Genomic DNA, 20,255 nt, shown 5'->3' with positions numbered 1-20,255 from the left:
TCACTAAACAAGGACTTCCTGAATTATCACAATATTTTAAAAAATCACTATATTGTTAGAGTAGGGTCACTGTAAAAAGTCCTGTTTACATGGAAAAACTTTATTCCAGAGTAAAAATATGTAAAAGTTTCATTTTGAAATGTTTTATGAATGAAATTTCATGGGACATCTGGGAAAATCAATTTGTCATGAGTGCAAAGTGTTCTGGAAGAACTACAAACATGATGTAACACATATTAAACTTGGAATGCTTCCAAATGAATGAAACAAACAATTTGATACTCAGAACACTGATTCTATCTTCAGATTCTAAGTTTCATAAAATTATGGATTGAAAGTAAAATTTAAAATTTAAAAGTGTTTTGCATAGCCCTATTTATTTTCTTATCCAGCATAATTATTTACTTAATAATATTTTATTTTATATTCTATCATGGAATTCAAAATGGCACATTTAGTTCTCACCCAATTTCCATTCATCCATGAACAGTCCTACCCCCTATCTAATTTTAAAAGGCACTCCTATCTTCTATGTATAGTTTTTTTTTTTACCTGCATATATTAAGTCTATAATCTTTAAGTGAAAACTCATAACTTGATCTTCATGGAAATCTAGGAAATTCACAACAAATACCTGGCCTGGGTCCCCTTGATGGAAAACCTGGTCGCTCTCTTGGACGCTGTTCACGTACACGAGGTGATTGAGACTGGTTTTCAGATTTTGTTTCGATTCTTTGCTGAAAAAAATATTAGAATTTAAGATAACAACATCCAAAACAACATGAGCATTGTGTATTATTTATACCAAAAAAAACAAAAAACAAAAACCCCACCCCTTATTCACTATTTATTCCACATCTTCAATACTTATATGGCTTGTTTCTCTATCAGCAAAGAAAATCACAAACAAAATGTGTGGTAACCCATGTCTAATATATATTTTATTCATATTGATTGGAACTAAAATATTAGCCTTATGAGAGATTTTTAGTTCTTTTCCATTATTGTGCACTAGTTTGCCCTATAGGCAAGTAGTTATGAAGTGTTGCTTTCAGAAGAAAAATATTCATCATGCTGCACATGCACAAGATGGGTATAGGAGGTATTCGGAATCATACATTTTTTCAGTCCAGAAACTTTTAAAGCCAAATTATGTTATTACAAAGGCAAGTAACCAATATAAAAATAGGAAAAAGCAATTACATTACATTAGAACCAAGTTAAAGCCAGTCAGATGGAATGGGAAGGTTTTCAGATATTATGGAGAAGAAATTTCAGAAATTGGGGGTATTTTCTTTCTTATCATCTCGCTAATGAATTTGGAATTTTATAGTTGCAAATACCTTCTCTCTAAACATTCTGAAGTTGAGGAAGAGGAGAGATTTTTTTTTTTCTAATCTCATTGCACATTATTTCTTCTCTTTTGGGATATTTACTTAAAACAATTAGGCTCTTGATAAGCAACTTGTATATCCTCAGGTCATCCAGGCACTTGTATTATTTGTTAAAAAGAACACTCTATATTTCCACCATGTACAATTACCTTGCTCTCTGGATACATTAATTTTCAGATAATACATGGGATATCATACAGGTAATCATCAATTTACAACTATAATGGAGCCTGCTATGATTATTGTAAAGCAGGTCAACACATGAGCAGATGCATTTTTACATTTATTTATTTATTATTAATACATTTATGGCAATCATAAAGCAAACACGTTGCAAAGCAAACCCATTGTTTGCTATGGGCTGTTTTTGCTGAAAACTGGAAGTAAATGGAATGCTGGAATGGGATGCTGCAAATGGCCATAAAAGCCTGGTTGTTGAGTGCTCAAAATGCAGTCATGCAATCATGGGGCATGTGGGAGATGGACACTGGACCTTTGGTACCAGGTGGTAAGTAGCTTTTAGGTTGTCCCTTTTAATGCTTAACAACTATGCTTAAGTGAGAACTATCTGTACATTATACCAGAGTTCCCCGGCTTTGCGGACTGGCTGGGGGGGGGGAGGGGAATGGTTCCATGTGAGTAGAAGGAAAGGACATGCGCACCTCCATTTGCGCAAGCTGTGGGCTCTTGTGCCTGCCACGTGTTCAAATGGAGCACATATGCAGGCGTTTGCTGCTCATGCTGCTGGGATGTATGTGGAAGCACGCTCGCCACTTCCATGGCCCACTTCCAAATGGCTCAAGACCCAGTAGTGGGCCGTGACTTGGGGTTTTGGACACCTCATTATACATAATATTCAAGGCAAATCATTGAGATTCTCATACAGTAGCATATCCGTATATATATATCCATATCTTCGATTAATTATAGATTATTTAGATGTCAGTGAAGTGTTGTAAATAGTAAACAACTATTAATCCCAAACCATAAAATCCTAAATCATCAAACAGAATTAACTCATTGGTACAAACATTACCTGTAACATGCAGTACAACCAGTAAAATCAGAAGTAGTCTAAATTCTAAATCTAGGTTTGTCAATGGACACTTCTTGAAAATGACCAAAAATGCAAACAAAGCCTTCTAACTCAGAACTAATTACCTCCTGTACTAACATCATAAAGGAGAGCTTATGCAAACTAGTGATTAGGGATCAATTTAAAAAAAAACCCTCTTCTCTGTTGGTTGTGCCGAGACAGCATGATTGACGCAAAGTCAGCTTAGCTGAGGCCTAATACTCAGTGTTTAAGTGCTGGTTTTTAGGCTAGCACCCTAACTATTAGCCTAACCTGTATCTTCTTACCAGGAAATTCTAATATTGTTTGTTTGAAAAGTATACTATTAACTTCATCCACACAAACATTTAGCTTGCAGAGGATATATAGAAAATACATATTTTTGCTTTGTTATTTCCAGAACTATTATAGGAAATAAACAGCAACAATGATATAAGCCATAACTATTTTTTCTAATAAGAAAAATATTTTTCAAATCTTAAATATGAATATATGAAAATCAGTATTTAGACACAAATCTTTATTTAAGTATTTTGCTAACTAATCTGTTGGGAATTACTGTATGTGCAGAGTTTTCTAACTTTCTTCAAATAGCTTGAGATATAAAGAAATGAGGAATTAAAGAAATGAAGAATTATGTAAATTGTTCCTGGAATGTGTTAGCTAGATTTCTATTAAGGCAGTTCTCTTCCCTCCCTGATATTTCCAGATATTTTCCATTACTCTCTCACAAGTATTTTTAAAATGTTGACAACGATTATGCTATTAGATCATTATTGCAACCTGCAAACAAATAACTGTGGTACAGGAGAATCAGCTGTATATGAAAAATAATACAGCTTTGTTAATGAAACAGTTTTCAGAGATAAACAAGAAAATAACTTAAGGCATCCACAGACTGGTTACCTGTGAGGTTGGTGCTTTAACATGTGATGGAATTCCAGAAGAAATAGTACCACTAGGAGGCAGGTTTTTACTGGTCACTGAAGCCCAGGAGAAAGCCTACAGGAAATGCAACAAACTTGGTCTACTGATTATGGCAGACTTTTGGCATTCCTTAAGTAAAATCTGGTTTATGAAAATATTCCTGTTCTAATCCACAATTTACAGTTAATTAGAACAATGTATTTTCAGTTTATTCACTGTGCAAGCTAAAGTTAAACAAGCACCATTGTTAGGTTCATTGCATAAGGTTACAAATGTTCTTACTAATATATCCGATGTCAATTATTCAATTATTTTTATGATTTTTTAAGTAGTACAGACTTAATATTTGCACATTTAAAAATCTAAAAATATTATGGGTAAAACACTTTCTCAACCTCTTCTCTTCCTGAACTGAAAGCAAACTTGGCTATGGCATCAAGATGAGTATCAGCACCTGAATTAATGTAAGCAAAATTAATCAGGAGTTCTTTTCAGTAACAGGAAACTTTAGAAAAGTATTAGCTATAGCTTTTTCTTAATATCTATACCCTTAACATTTATACTACAAACAATTTATGAGCTGATGTTGCATTAAACAATCTACCTGAAGATGCTGTACCAGGAAAAAAATATATTGTAGAGCAATGTTTTTCAAACTTTGCAACTTTAAGCTGCACAGACTTGAAGTCCAAGAATTCGCCAGACACCAATGCTTAAGATATTAAACATAAAAGTTGCCATGCTGAGAAACATTTATCTAGGCTATACAAACTGTGACATGTCAAACTTTGAGGTATCTGTTGTGATATCCTGGCTTTGGAATGATCTTGCCCGAGCGCAAAGATGAAACCAAAGTATCTGATTTTTACTACTAAATGAAAACCTTTCTTTTTACTCTTACATTTTTGACTTCATGTCCACAGCTTATTTTATCTCTTAAGTGCCTGATAGTGTCACATTTATTATTTGATATTCTAAATTATTTCATTGTTTATTGTGTTGGGATTAGTTTGGCTTTTTCCCCCCAGACTATTATCTAACCAAAGATAATATGGAGAATGAGTAGCATCAGAAATAATTTAAACAAATGAATTTAAATAACAGCACTATTAATTATCTTCAACCAAATGTGAAATCCAAATTAGAAGAGATCCAGGGGTAATATTAAAGTTAACTTTGATTAAAGTAAGAATCATTACATTACCCTAATAAGGGTAGCTAAATTCAATAATAGAAAGTTGTATTCACAATACACTCCTGATGTTTTATCCTTCTTTAAGATAGCAAGAATATTATGTTCTGTACCAGAGATAGTAGAGATATAGTATGTAATCTTCAATTACCAAAACCAAGATGCATGTATTTAAGAATTTAAGGACTGTGTACAAAGTTCTTAATGTTTTCCTGCAGACTGCAAAACCAAACGAACAAGTATTATTACTACCATTACAAACCAGATATTACAAACTAGTACTCAATAACAAGGGATTACTATTAGGATTGGATTATTTCAGATTAAATTGTGAAAAATATGAAGTAATTATGATTAAAATAAAAGCTCATAATAGTATCCTAGGGTGTGTCAAATTATTCAACTTTCAATTCCGAACATTAGGGGTCTTCAAAAATTGTGACATGCCTTGGGGATTGTAAAGATATTTTGGCTACTTTAATATAATTTAGATGTGCTTGGTAAGTAACTACGTAAATATCATAACTTTTTAACATTTTGTTTATTTCATTTCACAGGTTCAGCTGTCTTTCTCTTTTTGTTTAACATTATTTTGTCTGAGGGTATTAATACTGCTGGCCTTGTTTCCTGTGAGTGTGGTAATGGCTTCTAAAAAAAGAACAAGACTGGGAACATTCACTCATATGAGCACCCTAATTAGGACTGTCAGGGACTTGTTGCCGTCTGATCTCCCAACACTGCAAGACATTCTCAGATATGGCCTACTGTTAAGAGATCAAAGTAGTGATGATGTTAGAAACTACCCAGCAGCTAATCTTGCAAAAGACATATATCCAAAAGTTTTGAAAAGTGGGAATAAGCAAACAGTTCTTTTATGATCCCTATTGTAAATTCATGAGTGACAATCTTGACAAGAACCAAGAGCTGGGATCAAACCAAAAACATATCTCTTGGTAGAGGAAAGCTAGATGTCAAAGAGACTTTCACTATGAAACTTAACTGTTTGACATCCTCAACTACAAGTGTGAAATTGTTCTGTGTGCCGAATTTGGCTCTTCTGCTGGCTGCAAAAAAGTTCACATTAACTGATCCTGCCTTAAGGAGATGAAGATACCACTGAAGGAACTTGCTTTTGTTAAAGGTCAAAAAGACAAAATTGATTCTTTTGGATTGCACCAGATTGGTTGCCAGATGTGCCCAAGCAGAAATGACTAGTCAAAAGGCAAAAATGGCAAGACGATGAGAGATGGGTGGAAGATATTTTTATTATTTCACTCCAGAAAGGCTCAAAAACAAGAAAACCTGCTCAAGTGATTGCAGATAATCTGGTGTATTTCATGCAAAAGAAAGGTATTGACAAAATCTTAAAGGCCATTGGAGGAAATTCTACAAATTTTAATACTGGCTGTGAAGGTTGTGCCATGCATTGGGTACAAGTCAAGCTTGACCGGAAGCTTGACCAAGCTGATTGGTGTGTGCACTCCACAAGAATGAATTACCTCTCTGACATTTAATCACAAAATTGGATGGGAAGACTTTTTCTAACAACAAATGGGCAATTAAAATTGCTAGACACTGTAACAGAACTTGACAATGATCCTTTATTCACCAGAGTTTCAATTGGTGAGCCTCTCATTTCACTAAATGACAGTGTTGTAAAGGATCTCCCTACTGATCAAGCGTATGGATATAGGATCACAGAGGCAATAAGGACAGGAAAACTTCCCACAAATCTGGCTCTTTTGGAAATTGGTCCTGCAAAACATTTATGCTAGCTGACAACTGCAAATAGGTTTTTTCAAATATTGGTTTCAAAACATGGCTTTAAAGGCAAAACTCCAAAACTTAAGAATGATAGTGGAATACATAGTTGGTGTGTACGATCCTTGCTGGTTCAACATCAAAGTAAAATATTCCTGGATTGAAGGCCAGTGTTGTTCCAACTACAGCAAGTCACATTGCAAAAGAAGGCTGTAGTATATGCTGTTTAGCCAACAATTCAGCACTCAGCATGTTATGCTTTCAACCAAGTGATAATTCAAACAGTCTTGTATTCAGATGACATTCATGAAAGCGCTGGTATGCAAAAGATCATTGACTTGAGGGATGCAGACGATGACACAGTGGGATATTTTTCTGTGCAAGAAAAACACCTTTAATCAATGTGAGAGCATCCACTCTCTGGACCTGACTGACTTAAGGTGTATGTGACTGGTCTTAAGGTGTATATGAGCCACTTTGCTGTGCAAACTGACTACAGCAGAAATAAAGATGTTCATTGACGAATCAATGCAAGTACCACAGTGGCCCTGTCATGTCCAATCAATAGAGAGATGTGTGAAATAGGTCACAGAAATAGCAAACAGAGTGTATACACGTGAGAAAGTGAAAGTTATATCAGAGACCAAGAAACAAGTCGGTGGCTGATGTCGAAGAATGAATCAAAACAAGACTTGATGAAATTCACTTAAACATGTTTGTATCTTAGATAATTGCTTTCTAATGTTTGTTTATGATTGCATGGATTATTTTTTGCTTAGCTAGGTAAGATTCATGCAGAAAAAAACTTTAATTTTTGTAGCGGAGGGTATAATTTTGAGAAGATAAAGTTAGTCTCTTGGGTTATAAGAGACTTTTATGGGGTATATGATCAGATTTACTATACCAAGCTAAACACTGTGCAATTGCAAAAATAACAGCAGATTTGAATTCTTGGTGTAAAAACACATTTTTTTGAAAAAATGCAAAAATTAATTTTCACCCAATTAAATGACATGCCTTAACATAATACTATGTTCCAATAATGTTTAAATATTACAATACTAAATAATATCCACATACTTATGAACCTCTATCAATTGTATGTATTTACCTTTTGGATTTAGACAGTTTGTAATTATGATCTCTGTTTGTACATGCTGGGCAACTGGAATATAGCTGACGCTGAATGCAAGCTACATTCTCTTTAAATCTATATGTGATTATAAACATTTAGAGCAGCCGCATAATCTAGATTTTGCTATCAGGTTCCATTTAATTACACAAACCATATTGACTTAACCAACCTTTGGTGGTTCCTGTGGTAGAGAAATAGTTTCTACAGGAGGTGGGGATGGAGATTTTTCTTCTAGTTCTTCAAGATTTTTTTCTTCCGCTTCAGTTTTCAATTCCTCAGTTTTTGACTCAGATTCTAATTCTGGTTCAGGTTCATGAGAAGACTCTTCCAATGTTTCTTCTACTCCATTTCTGGAATAATCAGATATTTCAATGTTTCTATTAATGTAAATTATTAGTATTATCCAATTTGCAGGGAAAAAAACTACTACAATTTACTATACAATTGTTACATATGCATCTTATGCATCATTTAACATTAGGTTTTAGTTGAACTCTTTTGTTGATGCCCAATTTAAAAGCCTTTTTTTTTTTTAAGATGCAGAGGTTGTTAGTATTTTGAGACAGATGGACATTTCTAGATTTTTGTATGAGAAAGTGGCTATCATAATGAATCTGGCCCTTCGGAAAACATATTCTGCCCTTTCTAGCCACCCAGAAGGTGTTCTGCCTTTTTCTGGTCAGGTCCATTTACTCCATAAAAGTAATAAAAGCTCCACACTGAGCTACAGGCATCCATGACTTTATTTTCTAAGTATGCCTTGGACAGAATACAGGTAGACCTCAACTTACAACAATTCATTTAGAAACTGCTTGAAGTTAAAACAATATATTAACAAACAATAAGCGAAGTAGAGAAGGAAGTTGACTGGGTCTAAGGGCATCTCACGGGGCACATCACTCTTATATTGGGGATCTAGGCTACCACAAAGCAAAACAAGCAAACATCCAAACATACGTAATTATCTATTATACATTTAGAAAACTTGTCAGGAAAATACACCTCAAAAGGCTTCAAAAGAACTGTTGATCATTTTAATACTGCCTGCTGCACTGAAAACACACTAGCACATTCTACTTCTATATACAAACCCCTTTACAAAGAACTTTAATAAAAGATAAACGTATGATTAAATGATTTCTATTTTATTTATAATAGAAGTTATAATGATCACTAAAAAAAACAATTAACCTCATGAAATCTGCAGTAATTCATCAATAGTTAACCATATAATTAACTGCCTGTATCAAACATTTTAGAAAATATGAACAAGGTTTCATTTCACTTTGATTACAAGTTCTCATATCTTGTTTTATTATGGGCTAAGGATAAAACCATTAACATACAGATTCATGGATTTTCAAACACATTTGCCCAGACTGTCTGAAACATAAGCATGGATAATTATCTTACGTTACAGGATGACTATCATAGTAAGCACTGCTTGTATTTTCTTGTACAGTTTCAGGTGATGTTTGCCTTTCTTCATTTTCCTCTTCTACTTCATCTTCTGATTCTAAAATATAATTAATAAAAGTATGATGCCTGCCACAGTAATTTTTTATATTTTCAATTTTACTGAAAATGAAAGGAAACATATTTATTCCAGGAACTGACATGCAATACAATACATTTCTGTTTCCATAATGCCAAAAGCCATAAAAAATTGTAGGTATAGTCTAATAAATGATCTTAGCTTTGTATAAGTATTTCAAATTCTGTCATCCTTTTGCTCAAGTCCCTTCTTTGAGATAGCTTTTTATTTTTTCAATTATTTCCAAATACATTAATTATTGTAGATTCCTAACTTCATTAAGCAATTCTCATTAGGTTTTTAGCCTATTTCTTGATAATACAGGTAGACCTTGACTTACTACCACAATTGAACTCAACTTTTCTGCTGCTAAACATTTAAGTGAATTTTGCCCCATTTTGCCACCTTTTTTGGCACAATTGTTAAGCGAATCACTGCAGTTGTTAAGTTAGTAACATGGTTGTTAAGCGAATCTGGCTTCTTCAGTGACTTTTTTGACAGAAGGTTACAAAGATGATCACATGACTCTGGGACACTGCAACCATCATAAATATAAGTCAGTGGCCAAGCGTTTGAATTTTGATCACATGGAACATGGAAATAGTCATGTTTACCTTTTTCAGTGCCATTGCAACTTCAAACAGTCACTAAATGAATTGTTAAGTGGAGGACTATCTGTATATAAAAACAGTCATATTTAAAAATAATTATAGAAAGTACAAGAGAGGATGCTGTTAGCTACAGTAGGGGAGCCATTGTAAGATTCTTTTGGCTCCCTAGTATTTGAATGGATAGCCAGCTTTTGAAGGACCTGAGGAATGTTAAGAAGGATGGAATTAACCTCACCCAGGGAGAGAAGATTCCACCCAGGGAGAGAAGATTCCACTTAGCGTAGTCCAGATGGACGGGCCCTACAGCATATCTTCTTTATCAGATATTATGGTTTTTAAAAGACGAACTTTCTCTTATGTTATGTTCTGATTTTTATCTTCTTTGGTTTATTTATCCCATAAATATCTATGAAGTCCATTGACTAAGCCTGCTTCTTCTAGAACAAGGTGTCAACCTTGCGTCATCATGGTGGTGTCATGTGATGTATCACAACTTTTCCCCCTTCGTTAAACTGGGCGTGGGCAGCATATGACAGATCTCGGCCACAGGCTGCGAGTTTGACAGCCCTGTCCTAGAGTGGATATTCTGCTATTAGGAAACTGTATCCAGTCTGTTATCTATGACAAACAGGTTACTTCTATAATAATAATCTGAGATTGAAAAAAGATAATCCACTTCTCTCTTTTGAGCCTTGCAAAATTTTAATCTTACTCTTTTTTCCCCACTGGCCCAGTATTTATTCTCAACTGCCTCCCAGGCAAGGGAAATTTTTAAACAAGAGTCCTAGATATCAATGCTCAAACTGACATGGAGTTAATGGCAAAAAGTAGATTTTTAAGTTGATTGGCTAAGAACAAGACTACTTTTCAATTTGAAAAATGACTTGCTAGTGAAATTGACAGTTTTCAAGATGGGCATATTTGACAGCCAGATTCAAGCTATTGGATTCCACAATCAAATATAGGCACTTCTACCGCATAGCATGTCATGAGAAAATATGTATATGCAGTGCCCCAGCAATTGTTCATGTTTTGATTGTTTTGTTTTAAAGAACAGCCCACTGAGATCTGAATCGCACACTGTCCTATTTCTTTTAGGTTCAAAGCTATACATCATGAGCAGAACTTCAAAGTTTATAATTAAGGCAGCTAAGCTAAGAACTTGTTATATCAAACAGATCAGGGTATCCTGTAAAGAAGAGGTGTTTATTTGAATGTTGATTCTTTGTATTTAGCACATGTGTATTTTATTACTGCATTTTCTCTTATCTATTTTAGCCTGAAATTAAGAGTCTGTATTTTATTGTTTTGTATTTTGATATGGTCATAGGATTAATCAATTAATAAAGTAAATTATCTAACACCTGTTTATGTCCTATACTTACTAAGACTTTGGAAGTGGACTATATAAATTTGTCTATGCAACAAATGGTAATTTTTTCAGAGGTTACTGTTCTCTTAATTACCTACTTAGTACATGGAATTTGACAACTAGACAATATAAATAGATTCTCCAGGTCCTTATTTTAACTACAAGTCTGATACTGCAACATTGAAAAGATAAATGTATGATCCCTTTTATTCAATGGATTAAAGACCTTAATTGATTACAATTAAGCAGGAGATTACTTAATGAGGAGATAGTATAAACTATAAACATAGTATGGATAAATATGGAAGTCATTTAAACAAAATACAGTAGGCTTAAAAAAAACATTAGTTATATATGTGTAGTAGAAATACACAAACACACACGTATAATATTTACATTAGGTAATTATATATATATATATGGAATTATAATTACTACTATAACAACATACTGTACATTTTTGTTATTTTTTCACTTATTTTTAAGTACTTATGTATTTTTGTAATGAATGTATTTTTTGTTTATTCCTTTTGTTTTATTATTATTTTAAAATATATAAAGAATTCATACTAAAAATATCTACCTTCATCAAGTTCAGGTTCAGAATCACCAAATACTTCATCTTCATAGCGAAATATATCATTGTGGACATAAAACTTATTTGGAACAGACCCCTGAAAAACAAAGATAGAAGAAAGCTTAATTTGAGGATTGTTGCTCTAGCAATATTACATGTTATGCCTATATTTTTTTCTACAAAATAATTAAAAAACAAATTAAGCCTAGCAATAACGTATCTGGTATAAATTTTCACTTGCCCTTTTCTTGAAAATCTACATTTTTGCATACAAGTTGGAGAAGCTCTGGGAAAGCCAAAAAAACATGTGGTTTATTAGCTGTGGTTTGCTATTTCTGCCTTTACGTCTGATGAAATAATAGAAGCCAGGCAAGAGCTCTATGCACCCATGTAAATATAAATACATGCCTTTGCTTTCTAGTTTTGCACTTAGACATATCTTCCCTCCAACTTTAGGGGAACACAAATTCTCTTAATGAAGGTGAAACTGCTCATGCTGGCCTACATTTTTGGTACTAATTGAAGGAAGGAGTAGATGGCCAGCAAGGGACACAAAGTAAACTTTTAATCCTAATCTAGTTCACAGCTATGTATAAAGGGAGGTTTATTGAGGAAGAGGTAATACTGGTAATTCTCCAGTTACGAATGTAATGGAGCCTGCCAATTACATTCACAAATCAAGAGGATGTTAAGTGAACAAGCCCCCATCCCAGTTCTCTCCAATGCTTTTGTTAAACAAATGTGCTAGTTCTGTGGAGTTTGCATGGGATGCCTCAGGGATGGGGGAAATCATGGAACAAAATCACCTCCTCCGGCTCGCCTCATCCACTGAGATATCCCATGCTCCGCTTCCCACTCTTTGAAGTACCCACTGCTGCTTGGGCATCCTCTGCATCCATTCCCTGCACCTTTCCCCCCTTTGTTACACAAGTGCAGCTAATGGTGGGAGGAGGCAAAACATGGAAGCAGACAGCAAAATTCTTTAGAGTAGAGAGACCATAGATGCTGGTCTCTTTGCAAACTAACACAGGTGCAGCAAATGGTGGGGAGAAGAAAGGGAAAAGTTTGCAGGCTGCTTCCATGTTTTCCCTCTACCCACCATTGGCTGCGACTGTGTAAGTTTGCAGAGACAATAGTCTAAGAGAACCTTACTCTAAAGGAAGAGTTTTCTGGCTGCTTCCATGTTTTCCTTCCACCTACAATTAGCAAGGGACCAAAGTACAGCTATCTCTACTGCTTCCAACATTCAAAATATCACTTACTTCAGGAGCTAACACAAAGGTTTGCATGAACTTTCTCATTGGTTGTCCATTGTTTGTCAACTCCCCCATGACTTGTACAACTACTCCATCATTCAATGTTGCATGAGCATCAACATGGCGAATCTTAGTGCGGCACTCACTAAACTGCAGAGACATCACTTTTTTGTGAATGTCCTAAACACAAATACAGTAAAAAAAATGGCTAAGTAAAATTAACTTTCTACAACATATACATTTATGTAGAAAAAATAGCACTGAAAAACAATACAATATTATTAGGCATTTTAAAAATGTTCCTTTATAGTTTTATTAAAATGTACTAGCCAGTTTGAAAACCAATGCATTTAGGAAGCTAGTTGCATGTTTCTAGTGAATGCAAAGACAACATTTTCAAATATCATCTGCTAACAAGGCAGGTACAGGCTCTACGTTAACATCCTTTTTTCTTTGGTAAAGAGAGACATAATATAGCTTGCAGTGATAGAACAGGTAGTCCTCACTTAACAACCCTAATTGGCAGCAGCAACTCTGCTGCTAAATAAAGGAGTAAAGTGGCAAATCATATCACCACTTCTGTTTTTCTCAGTTGGAAAGAGAGAAGGGTACTCACTTGCACATCTTTAGCTTAATAACTTTATTAAATGTTTAAGTAAGAAAGATAAAAACCTAACGTAAATTAACAATTAAGGTAAGAAAAAGAGGAAAAAAAGGAATGAATAAAGCCAAAAGTACAGGGAATATATATGTGTGTGTGTATGTGTGTATAAAACTGACTTCCTATTTTCTTATACTTATAATAAATTTAAATTCACTTCTTACTCTATAATTACATAATTTTCATTTTTACTATCATTTACTTTTTTAAAATTATCAAACCTATATAACATATAATTTTTTTCTGTTTCATGCATAAAGTGCAGAAGGGCTTTTCAATTATTAAAATCAATCAGTGTCTTTTTTCTCATCAACATTGTCACACCTTCAGCTTTTGTTTGCCTCTTAACCACTCCCTGATCTTTTGAATGCTCAAGTGTCTGCTTACTATCTTGTACATATCGAAAGCAACGGAACCATGCTGACTAACTGAAGCTGGGCATGCTACGCATACTCTCTTGAAATCTCTTTCTCTCCAATCTCTATGCTCTAAGAGGTGGGGAGAGGGAAGAGAGAGAGAAAAAAAATTGTAGGGACTCTCTCTTTTGTCTGACTCTTTCCTACTGCTTGTAAAAACACACTGCTTTTGATGTGTAGAAGTCAAACAGTCTGTTTTTTTTCAATCTCCAATCTCTTTGGTCTGCAAAGGGGAAAAAAGAAAAGTATACTAAATTATAATGGTAATTATATGATTAAGGGATACTGCAAAGATCATAAATGGGCATAAATAAACCTAAAGGTATTATTTAACACCAGTACATCTTTGAACAGTTGCTGAATAATCAGTAAGTGGATGCTATTTTTAAGTATTACAAGGAATGGCAGTAGAAAGTCAATAAAACAGGAAGTATAAGCCAGCCCCCTCTCCCAAATCACATGCATTTAAGCGTTAGGAAGATGAATGGAGTGAGGAGAAATGAAGAAAGGTGAGATAAGGGAAGATTTTTTTGTCCCAACTTTAAAGATATGTAGAATTATTGTGAGCTTTAACAGAAACATGTAAATATATGGTAGCATTTGTTAATGCAGATAACTTTTAATTATCAAGAGTCATGTTTATTTGTAGCATCCAACTTCAAGTAGGATTTATAGTACATACAGCTTGGCCATAAACAGCTTCCTGGGGCTTGCCACTGGCATCTAATCCACCATGGACATATGAAGAATTCCTGCCATAAAACCTTTAAAAAAAATTAAATAACAATATTTAAAATTATCATGTGGAAGCATATTCTAAAATATTTTCTTCTTCAAATATTTCATTCTCCAAATGAAACATATTTTAAATGCTCTACAATATTGCATTTGAGAGGTAAATAAAAGGACCTTATTTTATTTTATTTTTTTTATACACAGGACTGTATAAAATTCTGACAAGCCCAAATTCATCTAATGACTTTTTCATACTTTACCTAAACCTTAACCATCATGGCAAACTGTTTCAATTGATAAAAACTCTTACAAGTAGTCCTTGTTTAATGTCAGTAATTGGATTGTACATAAAGCAAAATGTCTCATGATTATGTTGTCTCACAATGCAACAACTCCAATTGCTCGTTAGGTAAATCTCAGAGTTGCATCAACCTATGGTCACATCATCAATATGTGACCTCCTGCTGATTTCTACATTGACTTGTTGGAAGCCAGTGGTCAAGATTGCGAGTGATGTTCACATGACACTGTGAATACTGAAATTGTCAGCTGATTTGAAAATGCCTTACTAGTGATCAAAGAGATGCTGCAACAGCCGCAATTACAAAGAACAGTTGTAAGTCCCCTTGTTCAGCACTATCATAACTTAAATGGTCACTAAATAACCACTAAATAAGTGGTTGCTGAATAAATACAGATGATCCCATGTAGAAGGAATTTAATTTTAACATACAAAAAGGTAAATATTCTAGAAAACAGTTATCAGTACCACAAGTATAGTAAATAATAATTTCTAAAAACACAGGACAAATATGAAAAGAAAAGCAAACATCACTAAGCAATATGTATCTCCTTTTAAGTTATATTCATAGTCTTATAGGAGTATAGTCTTATATGAAGATAAACCAGACCTCCTCAGAAGAAACAATCCTGAGCTTGTTTTGAGGTTGCAATGGGAGCACAGTGACTGCATACTGTTGACTGAAGATCGTATACTCTTTCTATCTGGAATGGTCATCCTTTTTTACAGAGCACACAGATTGAGGGGAGAGGGCACATATGGAGTTTTGAGGGAGGAAGGGGACACTTGCCTAGCTCAGTCAAATCAACCTTAGTGATCAATAGTATGGCACATGTCATAGCCAGGTCACATCTTGTCTTATCCTTCATAACCAATGTGAATAATCAGTAGCCAAAATTGGCTGTCAGTGAGAACAGTAAAAATAGCCAGAAACCCATAATTTAGGGAAGCTATCTGTCTCATAATCTCATTTGTGTTAATTCAGAAATCATGCAAAGACATATTGTGGTTTGTTTGTTTATTTATTTTTGATTTAAGGTCTTATACAAGTAGTCCTTGACTTATGACAACTGAACCAAAAAATTATGTTGCTAAATGAGACATTTGTTAAGTGTATTTTGCTGCATTTTATGACCTTCCTTGCCGCAGTTTTTGAGTGAATCAATGCAAGTGTTAAGTTAATAATGTGGTTATTAAATGAATCTGGCTTCCCTATTGACTTTGTTTGTCAGAAGGTCACAAAAGAGGATCACATGACCTCAGAATACTGCAACCATCATAAAAATGAGTCAGTTGCCAAGCATCTGAATTTTGATCATGGTTGTAAGTATGAAAATGGTCATAAGCAGTGGTGGGATTCAGCCAGTTCACTGAAATTTGACAGGGCCCAGTGATTTGAATCCCTCTAGATTAGATGATGCTCTTACCTTTTTCTTACTTATTTTAATAAGTAAGAAATTAATTTAATTTCTAGTCTGTCTTTTAGGGCTTTGTTTTTGGTAAACTGGATTGCATTTTCTTTTTGTGAGAAGACAGATGCAAAGAATGAATTAAGCAGTTCTGCTTTCTTTCTGTTGTCTTGTTACTTCCTTGCCATTTCCCCCCCATTAATAGACTGATTGTTTCCTTTTTTCTTGTTTTTTATGTGAGAAAAAAAAATCAAGGAAACAATCAGTTCAGTAATGGGAGAAGATGGCAAGGAAGTAACAGATAATAAAAAATATTGAAACAGTTCCTTTACTTTGATACTGTTTTGTTTACACTTATTTTCATTTTTCTGTTTTTCCTGTTATAAGCTGCCCAGAGTAGTTTCTTGGTGACATATGCGGCAAATAAATTTAACAATAGATTAGAGAAGATTTCAAATGGTTCTGGCTGTCTCTTTTAGTTCTTAAGCAATCCCTGAGTGATTATACCATGTTTCTCCAAAAAAAAGGATGGGTCTTATTTTCTTTTGACCCCCGAAAAAATGGCAGGCATCTAAATACAAAACAGAGACCAGGGTGATGCATGCAAGTGGCAGCAAGCGGTCAAAGGCAAGGCAGGTATAGGGTTGTGTGAAGCCAGCTCCACCCTCCCATCCCCACCCTAGCTTATTTTTTTACTTGTGTTCTGCCCCACCCCCTGGAGTAGGTGGGATCTTTAGGGCTAATTTTGTGGGTGGGGCTTAATTTGAACGCATGCACTCAAAAACGTGATAGGGCTTCTTTTCAAGGTGGGTCGTCTTTTTGGAGAAACACAGTATAGTTCTAGTGGCAGAGATTCTACATAGATTTATCTAAATCTATGTGGAATCAAATCTTATCTGGAATCATCTGAGATGCAGTATAATTAATACACCTTTGCAATGAAGAAAATACATCAAACAAAATGGAGGCCACACCCTCTTATCCTCCCGTTTTTTAGATATGACAGGGTCAAACCTATTTCATCTGTTCATCTCTTTGCTTAATCCTAACATATCAAAATTGACTCTCCCTGCCTCCACATGTAGCCCTCCTGCAATATAACACCCTCCCAAAAACAGTTTTGGCAGTTCTTAAAAAAAAAGGATGACAGTTTCTACCTAGTACATTTTGACAGTGTATGCTGGCTTTGATATGCAAAAGTATGTTTAAATCTGTTTGTTATTCCGTCCTTTTATCAGCATGAAAGGGGAAAAAAACATTTTTTCCCTGAGTAAGAGTTTGTGCATGACTCATGACTACTCTTGTTCTATATGCAACTAAGGATATGAATGTAATTTATAATTAGGATGTAAATGCCAGCAGTCAGAATTTTTTTTTCCACACAGAAGAGGGCTTTGCTAGGTAATGGTTCTCTCCTTTTTCTGTTCTTATTGTAGAAATTAGAAACTGTCATTCTTTTTTTAGCACTGCCAGAGGTTTTTTAAGTAAATCTGCAATTGAAAAATCAAGTATAAGAGTGAAAAATAAAATCCATTTTCCTGTTTGTCCACATAATTAGGTTTAGGCACAGACAAAAGATGTTCCAAAAGATGCAGTTAAAAAAAAATTACAGTAATCCTTTAATGAACTGATTGGAATGTATTTAATATTTTCTGCTAGAATGTCTGAAGAAAGTAACCAAATGAAGGGGCTGTTTACTGACTAAATTCAAGAAAAAGACTTCTCTTAGCAACTGGAATTTCTAGGTAGTGTTTGGCCTTACTACCTTCCTTCTTTTCCTAGATCACTCCAGTTTCTCTACTCAGTGAAACCAGTTTGAGCCACGAAGCTAAAAACTAGAAGGTTGTGAGTTACAGTTCTGCTTTCCTTACAAAGCCAGTTGGATGATTTTGGGTTAGTCACATTATTGGTCCTATGAAGAAAGCAAAGGCAAACCATTTCTAAAAACCTCATAAAAAGTGGGTGGATTTGTGTAGGTAATTATCACTAGTCAAAAATACTGGAAAGCATACATTGTGGGTGTACACAAACATACTGCTAAAGCAGTAATAGTTTTAGTTTAGTTTTTATTATATTTGTATACCGCCTTCTCCCGAAGGACTCAGGGCGGTGAACAGCCATGATAAAACAACATACAAGACAAAATTTAAAAAACATATTAAAACAATTCAATCTTTGGCCAAAATTAAAACTTCCAATTAAAACCATTTTAAACCACTTTTAAAACCCAATTTAAAATCATTTATCCCATCAGACCGGCTTGCTGAAATAATAGGGTCTTCAGAGCATGACGGAAGGCGCGGAGGTCGGGGATCCTTCGTATGTCCGGGGGTAATTCATTCCATAATAAAGTCTCATGTGATAATTTAAGTACTTTTTTTTTCTAACTTTTTTTCTAAAGTTCTTTTACAACTTGTTGATTGGATTCCATTTTAATTTATCTCCAACTTTAGAAATTGGATGTATCTTTTTTTCTCAATACCAGACTGATACTTGAATAGTATTTAGTCTAACAGTCTTTTAAAGCAAGTTTCTATGGAATTGTCAATTATCCGGGTCATGGTTGCTCCAAAGGTGTTTTTTTATAAAAGGCAACTGAGCTCTCTTGGTTTTATTTTATTTTTATTTTGAAACCAAAACCAAACCTTTAAAACAAGTTGTTTTATTTATTTACTCAATTTATCTTCTGCCCATCTTGCCTGAAGGTCAGATATGTGAACTTTGACACCAATTATTGGACTAGTGATACTACACTGAATGCTATTAGCCTTTTCTCCCATATGCTGGGAAGAACATGAAAGAGTATATTGTGGTTTCTTTTAAGTATACCCAAGTCAGTGGGCTCCAAAACACAAGATAGCCAACAGTTCTCAGACGCAACATCCACGCAAGCCTTCACAGACTAGTACACACTGCTCACCACTATTCCATTTTTCTTCACTGCTACTACAACTCTTCCTACTGCTCTTCACAACTCCTTGTGAATTCTACTACTGGAGAAAAGTATTTCTTTCTAGCTGAATCAGGCTATTTTATTTCCATGCACAAACCCACTTCCTTCCTTCTTTGATACAAACCAACAACCTCGGCTTTCTCTCAGCATAGCTTTTATAGTCATGGGTTCCTGCGCTGGCTGAGAAGAGGGAGAACAATAGCAGCAGAGATGCTGGCCAGTTTCTAGGCAGCCTGCCCTCTCACAGATTAGGGATATGGTTTTATATGTACTTTGAAATGGTTGTTAGTTAAACAGATTTGGCACAATTTTTTTTACTCTTTATTAAATATTTTAAAAATTCTTTCATCAATATTTGCTTACATTTTATTTAAATTTATATATAATTTTGCTGTACTGTTTTGTTTCTTTTTCAATGAAATTTTGCTGAATCAAATCTTGATTTTATTCTTATTATGTGAGGCACCGCTGAAAACTATAGACTCTTGGCATTTGAGAGACATTTTGGCATTTGAGAACCAGTTTGGTCTATTGGTTAAGGTACCAGGTTAGAAATTAGTATTGACTGTGAGTTCAAATCCCATCTTACCATGAAACCAGCTGGGTGACCTTGGGCCAGTCATTCTCTCTCAGCCCCACACACCTCACAGATTGTTAGTTATGTTTATTTGTGAAAATAATAAAGGCAGGATACAAATAAATAAGGTTTGGTGCTGAATTGCCTGTGCCAGAAATGGATAGAGTCTCCTCCCTATGATATGCAACTTACAAATACAAATTTACAAATATATGATCTACAAATACCTTGTTATATACCTATTTCAAATGAGGTAGATACCCCAAATTATCATTAGAGAGAACTGAATGATTGAGGATGCTCTTCAACCCCCAGCTTGACTGCATTCTATAAAATAATAATTGCTGATATGTTAAATGACATGTTAAA

General features: G+C 34.5%; 1 protein-coding gene across 5 annotated transcripts in view; it reads right to left on the bottom strand.

Annotated features, from left to right (window-relative positions):
• G3BP2 (G3BP stress granule assembly factor 2) overlaps positions 1-20,255 on the bottom strand; it is a 34,734-nt gene that overhangs the window by 6,919 nt on the left and 7,560 nt on the right. For 3 of the 5 annotated variants that reach the window (XM_034416094.3, XM_034416093.3, XM_087892244.1), the window contains exons 3-9: positions 14,594-14,675; positions 12,841-13,014; positions 11,585-11,675; positions 8,898-9,000; positions 7,654-7,834; positions 3,376-3,471; positions 635-737 (exon numbers count right to left, since the gene is read on the bottom strand). In XM_034416094.3, the coding sequence (XP_034271985.1) occupies positions 635-737; positions 3,376-3,471; positions 7,654-7,834; positions 8,898-9,000; positions 11,585-11,675; positions 12,841-13,014; positions 14,594-14,675 (830 nt within the window). The remainder of the gene's footprint in view (positions 1-634; positions 738-3,375; positions 3,472-7,653; positions 7,835-8,897; positions 9,001-11,584; positions 11,676-12,840; positions 13,015-14,593; positions 14,676-20,255) is intronic. The other 2 variants (XM_034416095.3, XM_087892245.1) reach the window with 1 other exon arrangement.

The sequence above is a fragment of the Pantherophis guttatus genome, chromosome 4 (genome assembly GCF_059756535.1).
Source record: "Pantherophis guttatus breed Tessera chromosome 4, ASM5975653v1, whole genome shotgun sequence".
Lineage (NCBI taxonomy): Eukaryota > Metazoa > Chordata > Lepidosauria > Squamata > Colubridae > Pantherophis > Pantherophis guttatus.
Note: the sequence above shows the minus strand (reverse complement) of the source record. Positions and strands in the feature narration are given on the sequence as shown.